The following is an 18,322-nucleotide window of genomic DNA, read 5'->3' on the forward strand; positions in this document are numbered from 1 at the left end:
TCTGTAGCCTTAAAGGGCACATGGACCTGGAACCCAAAGATATCTGATTTGTGAAAGAACCACCAACGGGGCCACTTCCATTTGTGTAAACAAGAAGCTTGAGGCCAAAATGTTTGGGTTTGATACAAGAAAAATAATAGATTAATGAGAAAGGTATCAAAGTAGTCCTAAGGTATTTATTTCTTTAAGTAGCTTCTGAAAACCATGTATTTTAAAACATATAATGGTTTATTTATATTAAATTACATTTTTGGTAGAATTCCATTTTTATAAGTTAAAAGAAAATGTATAGTTATATATCTGTGGTGCTATTTATAAGCAGAAAATCAACATTTTGAGATTTGGTTATCTGGCCAATGACCCAGGCATTTAGTAGAAACATACTTAAGTTATAGTTTTAATTTTTAAAGGTATAATAAAAATCTGTATACCTGAAGTTAGAGTGTTCCAGTTTCTATTGATGTATAAAAAAACTACCCCAAAACTTTTGCTCACAGTTTCTGTGGATCAGGAATTTGGACAGAGCCCAGAAAAGATGGCTTATCTCTATTCTACCACTTTTGTGGCTTCAGTGAGAAGAGTGGACAGCTGGGCAGGCCAGCTGGAGGTGTTTTCACTCATAAAGCTGGTGTTTATAATGGCTGTTGGCTGGGATCCCAGTTGGGGTTGTCAACTAGAGCACCTACATGTCACCTCCCCAGTACAGTCTGGACTTCCACACAGCAAGGTGGCCTCAGGGTAGTTGGACTTCTTACAAGGTGACTTAGGGATTAAAGCACAAGTGTTCTGGTAAACAAGACAGAAACTGTGTTTTTACATTTATGGAATTCACTAAGCATTACTTTTGCCCTTAAAGTACTTACAAGTCCATCCAGGTTCAAGGGGAGGAGACACAGTTCCCACCTTTCAAGGTAAGGAATGTGAAATTCACATTGTAGAAGAGTATGCCAGATGGGAGATATTGTGACTCGAAATACAGTTTTCCCAACAGAAAACTGTATATCAGGTTATCTGTGATATACAGGACAGGAGATGACTGTGTTCATGCCTGCTGCCATTTCTTTTTACTTATAGACTAGCAATAACTTGTGCCCATTGTTACTTTTCAGCATTTTTTCTTTTTGCCTTTCTTCGGTTTCATGTTTCTGTACCTCTCTTTACTGACTCAAGGTAGACTAGTAATCTCTAAATTTCATTGCTTATTATCAGTAAAAGTTTATTTTTGTTTACTTCCCAGTTCAATGTTAATCTGTGTGAGGAAAGGTATCTCTGCTCCATGAAGTCATTTATAGACCCAGACTTTTTCCACCATATGGTACCACCACCCAATAAGGCCTCAGAATTCTCCACTGGACGTCTGCTACTTGTGTGGATAAGGCATATCCTCTCTTAACTGTTTTGGCCTGGACATAATACACAGCACCTTTGCTCGTGTTTTTTTTTTTTTTTTTTTTTTTTTGGTGACAGCTACTCATGTGGTCCCTCCTAGATTCAAGGGAACTGGGGAATATATTTTAGTATGTGCCCAGTGCCCAGGGAGAAGGCGGGGTGTAGATATTGGCTACATCTGCTACACTTACCTCTCCTTCCTCTCTCCTCCAGGCTGATAAGGAGTCAGGAGCCTGAATGCTGACATAATATCAGGAATAGAATGAAACGAATTGACCAATCAGATGCAAATTAGCATAAGAATTCTAGGAATTTAGACCCGAGCTGGACTTTAAAAATTATTTAGTTCAATAGTTTAAAACTATTTTTGGAGGTGGATCTCTTTTAGCCAGAGGAAATCTTACAGGAAACTCCAATTTATGTCATAGATGGCAGTGAAGTTGCTCTGGTTAAAAAAGGTTATAGGCCTCATCTTTTTCCTCTGCCATACACTCTAAGAGCCTTTTGAGGAATCCTAGGGCTTTGCGGATCAGATATAATTAGTTTATTTAAGACACATTAAAAAACTGAGACACAGAGGGGTGGGGACATGATATGCCAAAAATTACATCGTTTGTCTGGCAGGTTTAAGATTGCAACTCAAGCTTCAGTAGTCCCACTACTATTTACTTAAAAATGGTGGTACTGCCTCTTTTTCAGGACACATAGCCATTGAGACCCCTGGTCTAAGGTGGGGCACGGTATACCTGCCTTGTGTTGCTGGCTTAATCTCTTTATTAGCCAAACAGTGGACTTAGGACCAGGAAAGAGACAGGAGCTTCAGCATGGGCTGGGTGTGGTGGCTCATGCCTCTAATCCCAACAGTTTGGGAGGCCGAGGTGGGCGGATCACTTGAGGTCAGGAGTTCGAGACCAGCCTGGCCAAAATGGTGAAACCCTGTCTCTACTAAAAATACAAAAATTAACCAGGCATGGTGGCGGGGTGCCTGTAATCCCAGCTACTCAGGAGGCTGAGCCAGAAGAATGGCTTGAACATGGGAGGTGGAGGTTGCAGTGAGCCAAGATGGTGACACTACAGCCTGGGCAACAGAGTGAGACTCCGTTTAAAAAAAAAAAAAAAAGAGCTTCAGCATGAACAACTGTAGGATTTCTTTCCAGAGTGATGAGATTAGCATAAAGAATGAGGGCTGGCACCTGGGTCTGCAATAGTCTGACTTGGCAGCATACCTTGACTGAGGGCATCATGAGAACCATGAATGGAGGCTGCCTGAGTTCACTTGAACTGTTTTGTCCTCTGACTCTGATGTGATCATGCCACTGTACCTAGTGAGCCTGGAACTAGACTGCTTTTGTTTAAATCCTGAATCTGTTCTTATCTACCCATACAAAGTTGGGCAAGTTATTTAATCTTTCTGTACTTTGGTTTCATCTTTTATAAAATAGGGATGATAATAGTTGGTAATTTTTAAGGTTGTTACGAGGATTACATGGGTAAATATTTGCAGACTAGTGCCTGGCCCATAGTCACCACTATAGAAATATTTGTTAAAACAAGTAAAATATCTTACAGGTTTGTGGTAGGAATTATTTTGATACGAAATATACAGACCTAAAGGCAGTTCTCCTAGTAATGATTAGTACTCACTAAGTATTAGCTATTATTACATAAATAATGTTAGCTATATTGTTTCTGTTATCATAGTTATTATTATTGCCCATAAAAATAGAGTTACCCTTTATTGAGGTCTTACAAAATTGTAGGCCCTATGCTGGGAAACTTATTTTTTTCATCATCTTTAGGATTTTCCAGGATTTGTGGAAATGATCTACCCAGGTACTCTCTCTCTATATGTGGTGGCTTATTCCTTTTATAGAAAGTAGCTGGACACCTGCCTGGGTTTCTCTCTATCTGGAGAGTCCTGCTAGGGGTACACACAGGGAAAGGTTATCTTCTTGTTTCCCAAATCCATTTTGCTTTGACCTCCCCACCCAGACTCCTAGGAAGCAATGGTTTGTTCAGGGCCACAGAAAAATCATTGTTGGAATATAAGCAGGTACTGCACTAACTCTGGAGCTCTTTGGGTGTGATATATTTCTCTGAATAGCTAGTATATATCCTTGTAGAATAACTGGAAAAGAGACCTTTTCTAAGAAATGTTTTACCTTTACTTGTGATTTAGTGCTGGATGCTATCTAAAATTAACTTTTACTGTTTTCACTCTTGTACACAGAAGCCACATAATTCATCCAGCAATAATCACTTTAACATTTTGAATATATCTAGCCCTTCTGTTCTATATATAAAAATATAATATATTTTATATATTAAATATAAAATTTTATATAAATATATGAACATAAAATTTTATTATAAATATATAAATATAAAATTATATGATATATTTTAATATTATATATGTAATCTCAAAATAGGATACTTTGGTATCAATTTTGGGGAAAATGATAAAAATTTTAATAAAAATAACTTGATTGATCTTTATCTACCTATATTTTTAGAATTATTGTTCCTGAATTTATTTCCACATCTACTAAGGAATTCAGATAGTCTTATGAAAATCGACTTCAGTTCATGGTAATACTGATTGTACCTGATACCCAAGGGTGGACCTTTGAGGAATTATGCATGTTGATTCTGGGTAGGGTCTACTTTGCACTTAAGCAAAGGCCTGGGCTTAAAAAATTCAGCTAAGTAAATACAGGTTGGAAAAGATTTGCCTTCATAACATTTTGTGTGAAAGGTCTTGGGGTGTTAGTTGATGGGAAAGTCAGTGTAGGCATAGTTGTGCACAGCTCAGAGCAAAGCAGGTGATAGTGTCACTGTACTTTGCATTAGACCACATCTGTACAAGTGCCTTTATTCCTGGATGCTGTATTTAAGTGGAAAATTGATTCATTTGACCATGCCTAGCGCCTGGTGACCAACATGGGGAAGGCTGCAAAGAGGAATAAGGCAGAATCCTTGTCCAGGAGGGGCTCATAGTTTAGATGGAGATGGGAGTATAAAGGAAGGAGCCAGGGAAGCTTGGCTTGAAACAGAAGAGGGAATATCACTGCTGTTTTCAAATATTTGCAGGATGAGCAGACTTTTCTGGGAGCGAAGGCAGTTTGTTGGAACAACACACTTGGCTGAGGTCCAAGGCTAAGGGCTTGCAAAATCTTTTGCTTACAAAATCTGGCTTATAATTTTATCATTTATACAGCTGCCCTCCCCAGAGACTCTTGAAAAGACCCCAATACACCTGAGTCCTGAAGAATGAGGACTGGTGAGGGGTAGATTGCTCACTAGATCAGCCTACTGTCACTTCCAGTGTCCTCCTTCTACCTGGCAGCGCCACGTGGCTCCTATTCACTTGCTCGTAGAGTCAGACTTCTGCTCCCTTCATCAAGACCAGCTGGCCGGGAAGTAAGGCAACACCTGGCATACTACTATAGTGCTTCTTAAACACAGATGTAAACATAGAACATGAATCCTCTGGGAGTTTTGTTGAAATACAGATTCTGCTGCAGTAGACCTTGGGGTTATCCCAATAATCTGAATTTCCACAGGTGATGCTGCTATTGGTGTTCTATAGACCACCCTGAGTCACAAGGTTCTACTAGAAAACATGAGTCTTCCCTCCAGGCTACAGCCAAATCCCATCAGGCCAAATGACTTTCTGCTCAGAGTTGCCTCACATCTTTATTTGTAGAGCATTACTGCCTGGAAATATTGCCTTATTTTCCTCCTAGCCCTCATGAAAGAATTTTATCCAGATGTCGCTTAGCCATCCAGTGTTTTTATTATTGCTAAGGCCGCTTCCGCAGTTATTTGACATGTTTTTTCAAAAATATATCATCTTGATTTTCATCCAAGTTGCATGAGATGCAGCACTTTTTGAATATGTGCAGGATGTGGCCAGAAACTTTAGTCTAAGATAAAAGTATCATTTGCCTGACATTAGGACAGACTTCTTTTCTCATAGCTATATATTTGTGATTACCCCGACGTAATCACTGACTCCAGTGCTTTATAAAGTGATCTTTAAGAGACCTGTTTATAATACATTGAACACTTGCTCAATGAGGCCACAACCCCAAGAATAATGATGAAATCTGGTTAAATGTATTTGCCTCCCTGTTTAATGATTCCAGCAGGTGACTTCTGTGAGTATTTCTAATTGTCATTGATTGAAGCGCTTTCAAGGTCATGTCCCTTCCCCCAGGAAATGCTTATTGGTCAAAGTAAAGTAATTGAGAGATTTCTCATGATGTGTGAATCCTGGTAGGATCTCAAATATAAGCTCGTGGTGCATTTCTATACAGGTGCTAAATGGTCTTGGGCAAGATACTTAATATCTTTGATCATCTATAAAATAGGGATAATGAAATCTACCTTAAAGAAATTAAAAAGATGATGTCTATGAAAGCACTTGCCATATTCCTGGCACATGACAATCATTCAGTAAATGACTTTTCTTGCCTCCTCATTTGTTCCTTTTAGGCCATTTTCCACTCTTTTTTGGGGGGGGCCGTGGGGAGGGACATATTTTACTTCCTTCTTCACTAGTTCACAAAGCACCTTCAGATGTGGGATATATATTTTAAACCCCTTTTTAGTTTTTCATTATGTGTTCAGTAAAGACATGTTGAATGAATTAATTAATGGCCAATAGTCTGTAACATCTTCTTGACCTCTAAGTTCTCTGATTGTTTGATTCTTCAGTGTTCTAACAGCTTAGAAGAAACTGGAGAATTCCCTTAAAATAAATGTCTTCTTTGTTAAAGCATTTCCTTTTGTGCAGTCTTATAAAGTATGTATTACATAAATTATTACTAATAAGTATGAACCTGGGCCTAGAAGCTGGCTGCTATGGTATAAATAACCTCTTTTAGTTTATGACCTTGGGCATGATTCTTTGTACTGGTGCAAATGAGGTGGGTCAGAGGCTGGTCTTGACTCTCTGCTTGCCCTTCACTGTTTACTTTGGAAAGATCTGTGAAAGATGAGCAAGAAATATGTATTTGTTCTTTGGCATGACTTTTGGGATTCAGGCACAATAGACGCTGAGTTTCCTGATATATTCATTTCAGTCCTCATAGAAGATGCATTTTGTGTTTTAGATTAAATACCGTTTGGCTTGTGGGGTTAGCCAGCTCAGTGGATTAGAATAGAAGCAGCAGGCCCTTCCAAATCTAGGGGTTAAGCCTAGTTACCTGTCTAGGCTAATCGCTCTGGAGTTGCCCATATGAATGAGTTGTTGGAGTTAGTGCCTGGTGAGGCTATCCTCACCACTTTGTCATCATGCCTCTGGGATGGGCAACAAACTGGCAGAAAGTGCATACACTGTCAAATTTAGATCTAAGTTTAAATCTGGTTTGGGTATGTTTAATCCTTAATCTCAGTTTTTAAGTTTTTTAAAAAAGATAATACCAGTCTCAGGTTTTTTGAGTGATAAATTAGTATATGTGAAATACCTAGTGCAAGCCCTGGCAGTGAGATCAGGCCCAACGTTGATGACAGTGACACATTTCAGAAGAGAGGCATAGGAAACAAAATAGTTTTGGCACCTGTGAAAGTACTAGCTCTGTTGTGTGCCTGAGGAGTGTCCCAAAGTTGCTTGTAGCATTTTATGACTGAAGTGCGGACCACAGTGGTAAGGCTAAGAATTTCTTATGGGTTTGAAAAACAGGATCATAATCCTGGAAAAGAAAAAACTTAATTGCATATTTCATTCTCTGATAATTTGAAATACTAATTCCTATATGACTAGCTTCAACCTTTTCTCCCCTACTCATTATCTAGGAATTGTTATTCAATTATATCTTTTTGTTTACAGAGAAGAAAAAAGACTAATCTTTTCATTCTGACAATGTATTTCAATCCCTGATGTCCAACATGACTTCCATTTCCCTTTAATTCTTGAAAAGGTAAAGATAATAGTTCTAAAAATAACCATCAATAGATCCATTCCACATGAATGGCCTGTTTTAGACATTCATGGAATGAGGGTTCTGATTTGTACTTTGAAGTATTTAAGAAACACTGCACTGAGTTTTGCTAATTAGCTGTGGCTTGTTACCTCATGGTGGACCAATTGATCTCTGTTTCAGAGGCTCAAGATGTTGCCACGAGGGTTCTCAGACAATAGATTCATTGGGTGTCCTACAGTGAATTGATTTGAGGTCTTGGCTCTTTGTGCCATGTTTAGCTAATTTTAGATTGTGAGAGACCTGGTAGTAAGGGGTTGAGGGATTGATGATGGCTGTGATATCCAGATCTAAAATAAAACAAATGTTTGTTCCTTTACATACAGCTATTTTGAACTGGAGAGCAGTGGCCTGAGGGATGAGATTCGGTATCACTACATACACAATGGGAAGCCAAGGACAGAGGCACTTCCTTACCGCATGGCAGATGGACGATGGCACAAGGTTGCACTGTCAGTTAGCGCCTCTCATCTCCTGCTCCATGTCGACTGTAACAGGTATTTCTTTGTCTTTGAGCGTTGCTGATTCTGCCCTTGAAATCAAGCAATGGAAAAGGGGAAAAAATATCAAATTCCTTCAAGACATGCCAGGAAACAAACACCAAGGGACCCTAATTGTAATTTAACCTACCAAATGGGACCTTAGGCATGCTGAAATGACCAACTGTAATACGATAAGAAAACAGTTCATTAAGATGAAACTGTATCCCGTGATTAGGAGCAAATGTACAAAAGGTTGATTGCAGATTGGGGAATAGTAAGTGCACCTCAGTGTGCTCCAGGCACTGGCTGGAATTCCATGGAGCTGTGATCACAGTTAACGGTGATGTATTGTTGTTGAGTTCGTTCCACTTGGAAGCGAATAAGCTTGTCTACCTTGGAATGAATCTGAGAAGCCTGTGCCACTGAAGCAGCTAATTCTATTTCACTTCATCAAGCTCACCTTTGCTTAAATATCTTTTCCAAATGGAGGCTTCTTAAAGAGGCTGTTCTCTGAGCCTTTTGGAATTGATGCCATGTATTTTCTCCAGAGGAATGAGCCTTCCAGCTTGTCAGGGGATGGTGGGACTAGGGGGTTTCACAGGAGGTTTTGGGTTGGGGTGGGATGGAAATGTTGTCTCCCTTGTCTGTCACTGGAGCCAGGTTTAATGAAAATTGAAGAATAAGGGAGACCATTGGTTTCTATTGGATCATTTATGACTGGACAGCTGGATAATGGTGTTCAAGGGGAAAGTTTTTATCTCTCCATAACCCACTGAAGATCCTTATGGATAGTGACCCGAGTCCAATTACAGAGTTTTTTTTGCATTCTGAGCAGTGCCCATACATTGTTGATTCTCATTAATGATGCCGTCAAAGTTAAAATGACTTTTCAGCCACACAAGGCTTGCTCCCTTGAACCCAGGATAAAGAACAGGCATATTGGGGATAGCCTCCCTTCCAAAAACCATCAAGAGGAGAGATATTCCAAGGTCAGTCAGCTTCAGACTGCATTTCTCATGAGGAGACGCTTGAATGTGCCTGCCACTCTGGCTCTGCAGTCTCTTTTAGAAGAGTTGGAAGGACAGGGAACTGTTGTCAGGCTCAAGGGAAGGTTTGCCATCTTGAGGTGAGTCTTGGTCCATTTTGATATGACCTATTTAAGGTGCTTTTTAGACTTCTGAAGAATTGTGGTTTCCACCAGATATAATAAGTATGTCTGGACAGAGTTTCCATAGAAACCACTAGCTCCTTTGTACCCTGCAGACTGGGGCTGGGCAGCCTGGATAAAGCCAATGCTTAGCTGCTATATCCATTTTCACTTTCAAGAGCTCATTGCCCCCTTCAATTCTCTAGAATTAAAGTGGCCTGTCAGGCAACACTCCTATGACCCACTGTGACCTACCACCCACATGCTGTCCAAATGGGATTGCAGAGGAAGAGCCCTGCTTGTCCTTCTAAGCCACAGGACAGAAAGAGGCCACAAAACCCTAGTTTCGTAATTTCCAACTTAAGAGTCCTGGAGATACTGCTGTTTTCTTGCTATGCAGTTTTTTGTTTCTTCCTTCTAAGAGTTTTACTCTGTTTCCTGACATTCTTCTCTCTGGAGCAGTTCTTAGGTGGCGCTTGGCCTTTAGTGCTCAGTCCACATTTGTGGTGGTTATTGTTATTTACTCTGCATATCAATGGCAGCTCTTTGACCCTGCCTTCAAACTTTCATACTCTGTACGTCCTTCATGGCAACCATGACCTCTCTACCAGGAGAGTGAGAAGAGGATAGGAGATCTGTAGTTCACAGTATTCTTTAGAGTCATTGCCATTTATAAAGAATTGACTGAGGGTATTCCAAATATTCCTTCTGTTTTCTTAATATTTTTCATACTTTGGCTTGTGGCATAACATGTCCTTTATGTAAGATCTTGGAGGGAAAACTTATGAAGTTGCTGCTAGTTAATGATTCGTAGACTCTAAACACAAATACATTTTTCAGGTAGGTCAGGAGAAAAAATGGACCCAAAAGACTGGGTCATAAGAAAAGTAAATTTTGATTTTCATGTAGGAAAAGTCTAGAAACATGGTTCCAAAATCTGACTACACCTAAGAATTACTTGGGGAACATATTAAAAAAATGGATAACCAGGCTTTGCCTCTGACCTACTGGATTAGATTTCCCGAGGGTGGAACCTGAGAAGCAATATTTTTAACAAGCCCTCCATATAGGTTCCATGCGGGCAGTCTACCCTTGGTGAATGGACTGGCATTTCAAAACCACTGGTTAAGAAAGAGGGGAAGGAATTTGGTGGAGAGGCTGGGCTACAACAAATAAATGAAGTCGTGGAAGACCAGTTACCTGAAGGAGGGTAAGAAGGAGAAAAGGATTAAGGAGAGGGTAGTGTCTAATGCACGAAACAAACTTTACCTTCTTCACAAGTTTCTTCCCAGCCAGAACTTGCCAACTTTACAGTAGCAGAAGCTCTGTCCCATATATCAAGATGCTGGTTCTATCACTTTTAGTCTCAGCCACCCTCACAGAGAGTGAATTTCAGCTATCCATTACTACTTTGTGATTCTTATTTTTTGATCCCTGTTACTCTTAGAGTTTTTCTCAACCTCTCACCCAGTAGTGTTCTGCTGATTAGAGTATGAAAGGAGATGATGTTAGATAACATTTGATGTTGATTGTGCTAGGCACAGTGCTGAGTACTTTACATAGATTAACTTATTCCATACTCATTCTATTAGTTTTTCCTCTTTTTAAGATGAGGAAACTGAGGTTATATATTTGTCTGTAATCCTGCTACTAATAAATGGCGGCACCAGGATTTGAACCCAAGTTTGACCTATGAGTGTCTGCATCTAGCTACTACTAAGCTATTTAGCCCAATAGTGGGGACCATTGACACTTTATTTGGTACATGAGGGAAGGCCAAGATTCAATGTGAGCAGTTTGTTCCTTCCTAGTATTTCCCTGCCACATGTCTTATATTGCTAATCCTGGGAGCTGCTTGGAAAGATGTGAAATCTAATTGATGGAACCCCTTGCTTTGGTGCTGGAGAAGGGATATACATTTATTGAGCCTCTACTATAGGCCAGGTAATGTTCTAGTAATAGTATTCCTTAGGGTAACCATATGGGGACAGTTTTACTAGACCCATTTTGCATATTTGGAAATAGAAAAGCTCAAGATAAATAACTAGGTGTCAATCACATAATATAATAAGCATATAACCCAAACTTTGAGTCTGAAACTATCTCCAAAACCTTAGTCTAACCCACCCTCCAGGTCACCTCCATAGTGTGCTAATGACATGTACTGCCAAAGACAAGGTCACAACCACACCAGGGAGTCTTCCCAAGGGAGAGATACTACAGAAGGTTCAGGGACCATGAAAACTCTAAAATCGAGAAGAAATTTCCCAGATAATTCCATTGCTCTGAGGAATATTAATGTGGCACGATTTCGCACATTATTTTTTTAGGTCAGAATTGAGGAACAGCTTTTTCAGACCTAATTGTACAAATTGTCACAAGAAAAGCAACTGCTATTTTAGTTGGTAGTTCAACACTTTCTGCTTGCTACTGAGACACTTTTCTCCCTGTTTCAGCCGTTTAGCTGGGCTTAGTTAGAAGTTCCTGATGTGTGGATAGCAGATTACCTCAAGCTAGAAACATAGAAGGAACCATTCAGTTGGGTGGGGAGACTGATTATCTCCATTGCCTTGGGTTTTTGTCCGGCTACGTTTTACATTAAGAGTTGGCAACAAAACCTGGAATGGAACCTGAACAAACCTTCCTTAGATTCACCCTCTCCCTTCTCAGCTCACTTTACAGCCTGTCTCTATTACTCAAAGGACAGAATCCACCAACATCTGGGATTCAGTGCATAAGCAACCTTTCCCTTTCACAACAAAATGAATTTTATTTCCTTCTCTTTATTTGTAACTTTTAATTTTCATTCAGCCCATCAAATATATTTATTGGGTACACTATCTCTGCCAGGCTGTGTAGGATACAAGGAAATAAGAGTCCTTGCCACCAGGAAGTTCTTGGCTTATTCATTTAGTCATTTTAACTTCGTTCTGAAACCACCAGAGCCCCTCACAGTGATTGGGCCTAGTCCCTGGGTATCAGAGGAAGCCTGGATGCAGACAGGAGCCCTGTAAGCAGGCTGATTTGATAACTCGCAATGGCAGCTGAACAGTGGAAAGGACTGGAAACAGTGAACTCCCAGCATCTTGGTCCTGAAGTGACAGTGGAGCTGAGCTCCTCAGCAGCTGAGAGATGGATGGCTTTTAATTCACCCAGCCTTTGGCCAGCACTTTTTGTAATATGCCGGCATCCCTACCCTGTGTTAACCTCCTTATGCCTCATTGCTGGAAAAATTCAGCTCTTAAGTGCAGTCTGTCACATTTCAACTTAGCTCTTATTTTTTCAGACTTGTTCAAATGTGTATGGCATATACACACACATCTGCAGCCCGATTGTCACCTTGACAGGGAGTTAACAAGTGATTAGTCTAGACTAGACTAAACATGTTTATCTTTTACTTTTAACACGTGCTATTTATTATCCATAGAGCACATCCAATTTTTGCATACAACTGATCTTGAAAAGCATGCAGAATCCAAAACTAAACTTGCTACAAATCAATGAATGAGTCAGTAATTTAAGGTTTCTATCTAAAATTTCAGAGTAATTTCAGGATGTGAGCATCTGTTTATATGTGTAGACTTTTCATAATGAAATCTGTTGATATGGCATCTTCCTTCCAGAGAGCTCCGCAACTACTTACCAACATATTATTTAACCTTGTATTTTTTGAGGTGGTTAAATCACAAGTATAATGCATGACATTGGTTTTATACAAGCATTTCTGCTGTAGTATGCAGAGGGAAATTAAGAGATGACTATCAAAGGTCTCAGCTTTCAAGAGAGCCAGGCTGAGACTCTCAATCTCCTGGTTCTCCAACTGATATGTTCTTTACTTCATAAACAGAAATACAAGAGCACAACTCATTATCAAAATTAATTAAAATAAAATTGGAAGCTAGCATATGCCTCATGTCAAACTAACAAAGCAGCTTCAGGTTGTCTAGGAAGAGATGGGAAGCAAGCTAGGAAGATAGGACATACTCATGTATAAATTTAAGTAACAGTACAAGGCAAGAGATGTGGTAAGGCAGTCAGTATATGATGTATTGCTAGATTCCTGGTAGAGGCAATCAGGTCTGGGAGATCATGGTAGGGGAAGCTCCTGGGGGACTTGGAGTAACCTCTCAATTTCTTACCAGCCTAGGTGAAAATGCATGACAATCTCTACAGCTTTATAGTTTCACCATTATGTGATCTGAATCTGATTCTATACCAATCACATGAGTCAGGCTTAGAACAAGGTTTATCTCACAGGCATAACAGTGCCAATTCTAGTGTGGTGAGAGAAAAGCATGTATGGGTAAGTAGTATCGAGTTGGTAGTGAGGGAAGGTCTGTAGGGAGAGACAGAGAAGGAAGTGTGGGAGAGGGGAGGAAAAGGAAAGATTTGTCTTCCATGTTTCATATTTGAAGCATTTGCGCTCCGTGGTTTAATCTAGATGGAAACATATTTTGGACCCTAGTCTCGGTTTTGCCATTTATAAAATGTGATTTTTATGTAACGATGCAGGAGTGTGAAAGCAAGAAATCGATGTCTAATTTTCTCATTCATTCATTCATTCACTCATTCATATGCCAGAAACTGCACTTGCATCTGTAAAATGGCAGTAATATGAATTCTTCTACCATAGGGTTGTGGTAGGAATTTAGCTAGAGGGTATATGCCAAATCCTCTGAAAATGTTAAGCTTCTGTATGAACATATAACATCATTAAGCACAACAGGTGTGTACCATCATATAGAGAAGGTTTTAATATATTGTACTGAAAATGGGTAACATTTAGTCAAATTTTTACCTCTGTAAAAATAGTGGCTTATATCCCATGGATTCAGGACATAATGTGTAATGTAGATTCACTGAACAATGTGAGATTTCTGAGGTTATTCTTCTTTCCAGATCCTAAGCAAGGTTCGCCAGTACTTTGTCTTTGAGTTCTCTGGTCTGTAGTGCAGCACAGTATTGCATGCTTTTTACACCAATAGAATCACTTTAAAAATTTGTAACTGAGGCAGAGTGGGGAAGGAAACACCTCCTCCTGTGTAAGATTTTTTGTTGATCCTGGCAGGGCTTTGAGAAAGTGACATGCCCTCTTTCCCTTTCTATTCCTGTGAGGAGTGGTTCAGAAATGTACTCCCCACCACTCATGAGGCAAAATTATCATGGCTTTTATGAAAGGATGTAAAGTTTTGACTTTACAAATGAGGGAACTCATTTGCTCTAATTTTCTGGATGTCCTAAAGCCCACATGGATGAGCAAAATGTGTACTATTTGCCTCTCTACTTTGAAAGTCTGGCTTTTTATCACAAAAATTCTCTTGACTGAAAACTTAAACTGAAAGAAATTGGTATTACCCTGGGCAAGTCCAACTCCTTTACTGTCTCTGGGCTTTAGCTTCCTAAGTATAAAATGTGGGGCTAGGACTAGATGACTTTTAAGTCTTCTTCCACCTCTAGCCTTCTGGGTGTACCTCCTGATTCTATCTCATCACAAGTCTTATTTCAGGGCTTGCATTCCCCTCCCCCTTTAGCACCATGGAGAGCAACTTAGCTTGTCCTTTTCAAAGTGCCACTTCTGTAGTGGACCTACAGGGGTTTGCAGTCATCTGAATTTATATGTGAGTTGGCAGTGCAACATGCTGCTGATGAGCAAAGACCAAAGCCCACTTCTCCTGGATGCTCACTCTCTCTTTTTCTTTTTTAAATCACTTGCTGGAGTAGATACTGAATATGTACTTTTGGATGCTAATGGATGCTGGCCTTTCCTTCTCTCCACCTTCTGCTCTTTCTTCCTGAGTTCTCCGCTTCAGACATGTGACAGTGGACAGCCTTTGTGGGATGCAGGCTTTTCTGGCCATGGAGGCCTTGGTAGCTCGGTGACCTACAAGACAGAGGGCAGTGCACAGTAGCAAGCAGATGATGGATAGTTGTGCCGTGAAAGACATACATCCTCTGAATGCTGAAGTAAAAGCAGCCTTGGATGCTGCTAAGTCACAGAGATTTAAATAACAGGAAATAGAGTTAATGTTAAAGATACAGATGGCCAATATAATACTTTCAAAATGAGATTTTCAGGCAAAATAGAGAGTGTCTGCTTAATTGCTAAGGCAGCCTGACCATTACAGTGTTGGATATCTCATTCTGACTTAGCCCCCACATTTCTACTCATGCTATGTACCCTGTGGCGTATTCATATCAACCTCACTAGGTGGATTCCAAGTTTAACCTTGTCCTATGTTCTATTAACATCAGTAGCAGACCTATTTCTAATTTTTAAGAACCTTCAACTTTTTCCTTTTTTTTTTTTCTGGTGGGTTTAAATATGCCTTTCGTTAATGATTGCCTCAATGGCAAAGAGAGATAGGAGGTGAAAGGATTAATTGAAGTGGAAGATGAGAGAGTGATCTGCATTTTTCTCCATCCACTTGCACTCCTGGGCTTTCAAGTTTGCAAATAGAAAGAACTGGGAAAAAATACAATAGACTCTTTCCTTTATCTGATGGTTTGTTGGCTACCTGAGGCGAGGAGTGGATTAAAAAGAAAGCATTTTGTTGCACACATGAGGCCTGAGATGTGTTAGAATAGAGAGAAGAATAAGACTTCATTTCCAACTCATAGTGATTTCATCTACCTGCCTTCAGTCACATCTCATGTTGTCATTGTATTACATGGACATGGGTCTATATAGATGAATGGAGGGGGAAAATAGGCTGCAAGAGAAAAATATATTTTCTGATAGGAAAAATATTGATGCTTGCATCTTTATTGTTGTAATTTTACTCTATTTTTGATGGACATGCATGGTTATTTTTTAAAAAGAAAAGCAAGGAAAGAAAATAAGCCAGAACAATACACCTGGTGAAACTCTGAAAAAACATATACACATTCATATATTAGTTTTCTCTCTTCCTTTTATGCTTCACTTGTTGGAAAAGAGCATTGGGGATAAAAAATGCATGAGCCATGAGGACTTTTTAATTGAAAAAACAAAAACAAAAACAAAACAAAGAATTCCAAACAGTGCATTAGTTTTCCAGGTAGATCAGGGATGCTGATGTCGTTGAAAAGAACTGATTTTCTATACTACTGTAACAAGATTCATCTATCTCCTTGGAAACTTTAATTAAACTAATGTTATAAATAATAGCAGCCAGAGCTGTTGGACACAAGAAAACAGATTTATAGCTGCATCTGCTCAGCTATTCCTCTTTTAGGTGGTATATTGGGGTTAGGATGTGAGGACGAAGAGGCTTGCACGGAAAATGTTTCTGTGCACTCTTTCCTGCGCAAACCCCAAATCTAGGTGACTTTTCTCTCCAGATTATCCTTTTTAGTTTGTTGTGAGTGTTTCTGCCAGCAAGGGTTGTAGAGTTGCAGAGCCAGCCAGCTAACGTGCCTGGACCCACACCTGAGGGTTTTCATTGGCAATTAGAATGGAAATAATTTCTCTTCTCTTTAAAGCGCTTATGTAATGGTGTCTCTAACTCTCCCTCAGGAATGCCATGTCGCATCCCTAGAGTCTATTAGTCTGAGGGTGTCACTTTTCTGACAGCAAATTTCACACGTTTGAACTTACAGGCTTCAAGTTGTGGCCATCAGCTGGCTTCTTTGGGACACCTAGAATGCCTGTATTACCCAGAATGGAATTTTATTTTCATTGGAGGTAAACAGCCCTAGGCTATGATTAGTCCTGGTATATCCTCAGCAAAGCAGTTGGCTAACTAATCCTTCAATGTACTTTTGCTAATATCTGCTTTCCAGGTCTGATGCTGTTTTTGGCTGAAGTACAAGCAAGAAAGAGGCTGGGGAAATGCTAATTCAAATTTCTTGTATTCTTTGACATTTTAACCTCAGAGGTATAACACCACGCTAAGGAAAATGTAGAATTTTTGCTTAATCATTAGTGAGTTGAGGTTAGTGTCTTATGTTTCTCTAGAGATGATTAATACATTCACTTGATCTTCTTTATAGCTCTGTGAGATGGATGTGATTGCATCTTATAGATGGGAGGTTTTGAGATGCTAAGTGTAAGGTACATGGATGTGCTTTGGTCAAGAATAGGCTGAGGCAGACATCTGGGCCAGAGTGACTCAGTAAGTTTGGAGTACAGGTGCATAACTCCACTTGTTATATAATCACAGCCATAACATGGGAAGGCTCATTGCTACTATTGTTTGTAAAAGGTATAACTGCCCTGCTGATGCTGTGCATACAGCATGCATCCAGAGGGAGAGAGGAAAGCTGTTGGCCGTATAAGGGAGAGCCAGCCTTGCAGGCCAGGGAATGCAGCTGTAAGCATAGGAACGGCAGGAGCTGCAGAACCAGAGCAGGCAGCCGAGATAAAGGCAAACAGTGTGAGAGAGCTGCTGATGAGAGAGTCGCTGAATAAAACCGTATTTCACCTGCCTATAGCCCCCCGAGTGTTCTTTCAGCCATTCACCACCCATCCACTCACTCCCCTCGAACCTCAGCATGGGCTGCAACCTAATATCTGGCATGACATTTGGCATAGCTGGCAGGAGAAGGTGAGTGGTTCTTCAGCCCCGAGGCTCCCAGCTCGGCTATGTGACCTCAGCATGGGCTGTGGTACCCAGTGGCAGTGGTGCTGCTTTGATGATCCCCAGTGGAAATGCGAGAGGCAGTGGGCCGGTCTCCTGTGAGTGTGGAGAAAGCACTGAAGCAGCTGGAAGCACACAGCACCAAGAAGGAACGCATCTTCACCGGCAGAGTTGGATGGGTGTTTCTGACTGCACTGTGGGAAGTACACGCTCAGTCCCTGCAGGACGCCGCCCAGGTTTAGAAGTGACAGTGCTCCTTATGCCTGGGATTGAGATGATGCAGTTGAGAGAGTCTTTCTGGCAGCCAGCAGGCAATTCAGCAGACACAAACCCTACGGGTAGTTAGCCAGGGGTGTCCATTTAAACGTGATGTGCACGTGACCACAGATAGTTTCAGTTAGGGCCTATAGCAGTGCATGGAGCACTGAATACACCAGTAGGCTTTGGGTCACAACTCTGGAAGGGAGCCAAGCTCCAGTATTCCTTGATAAAGATGCAGTTAGTAACTGCACATGCTGCCCTTCAGGCTCATAAGAACGTAACAGGACGGGCTACAGTTGTCATGTACACAGCTTACCCAATAGCAGGATGGGTGCATTCATGGGTAACAACCCTACAGGCTGGGACAGCACAGACATCCACTTTAGCAAAGTGGGACACCTACTTAGAGCAGTGAAGTACTCTACAAGTCCCTTAGCAGCAGAGTTACAAGAGTTATTGAAGCCTGTAGTCCTAATGCAAGATAAGGCCATGGAGCCT

General features: G+C 40.5%; 1 protein-coding gene across 2 annotated transcripts in view; it reads left to right on the plus strand.

Moving 5' to 3' along the window:
- NELL1 (neural EGFL like 1) overlaps positions 1-18,322 on the plus strand; it is a 910,206-nt gene that overhangs the window by 168,731 nt on the left and 723,153 nt on the right. For both annotated transcript variants that reach the window (XM_016920567.4, XM_016920568.4), the window contains exon 4: positions 7,703-7,873. In XM_016920567.4, the coding sequence (XP_016776056.3) occupies positions 7,703-7,873 (171 nt within the window). The remainder of the gene's footprint in view (positions 1-7,702; positions 7,874-18,322) is intronic.

The sequence above is a fragment of the Pan troglodytes genome, chromosome 9 (assembly GCF_028858775.2).
Source record: "Pan troglodytes isolate AG18354 chromosome 9, NHGRI_mPanTro3-v2.0_pri, whole genome shotgun sequence".
Classification (NCBI taxonomy): domain Eukaryota; kingdom Metazoa; phylum Chordata; class Mammalia; order Primates; family Hominidae; genus Pan; species Pan troglodytes.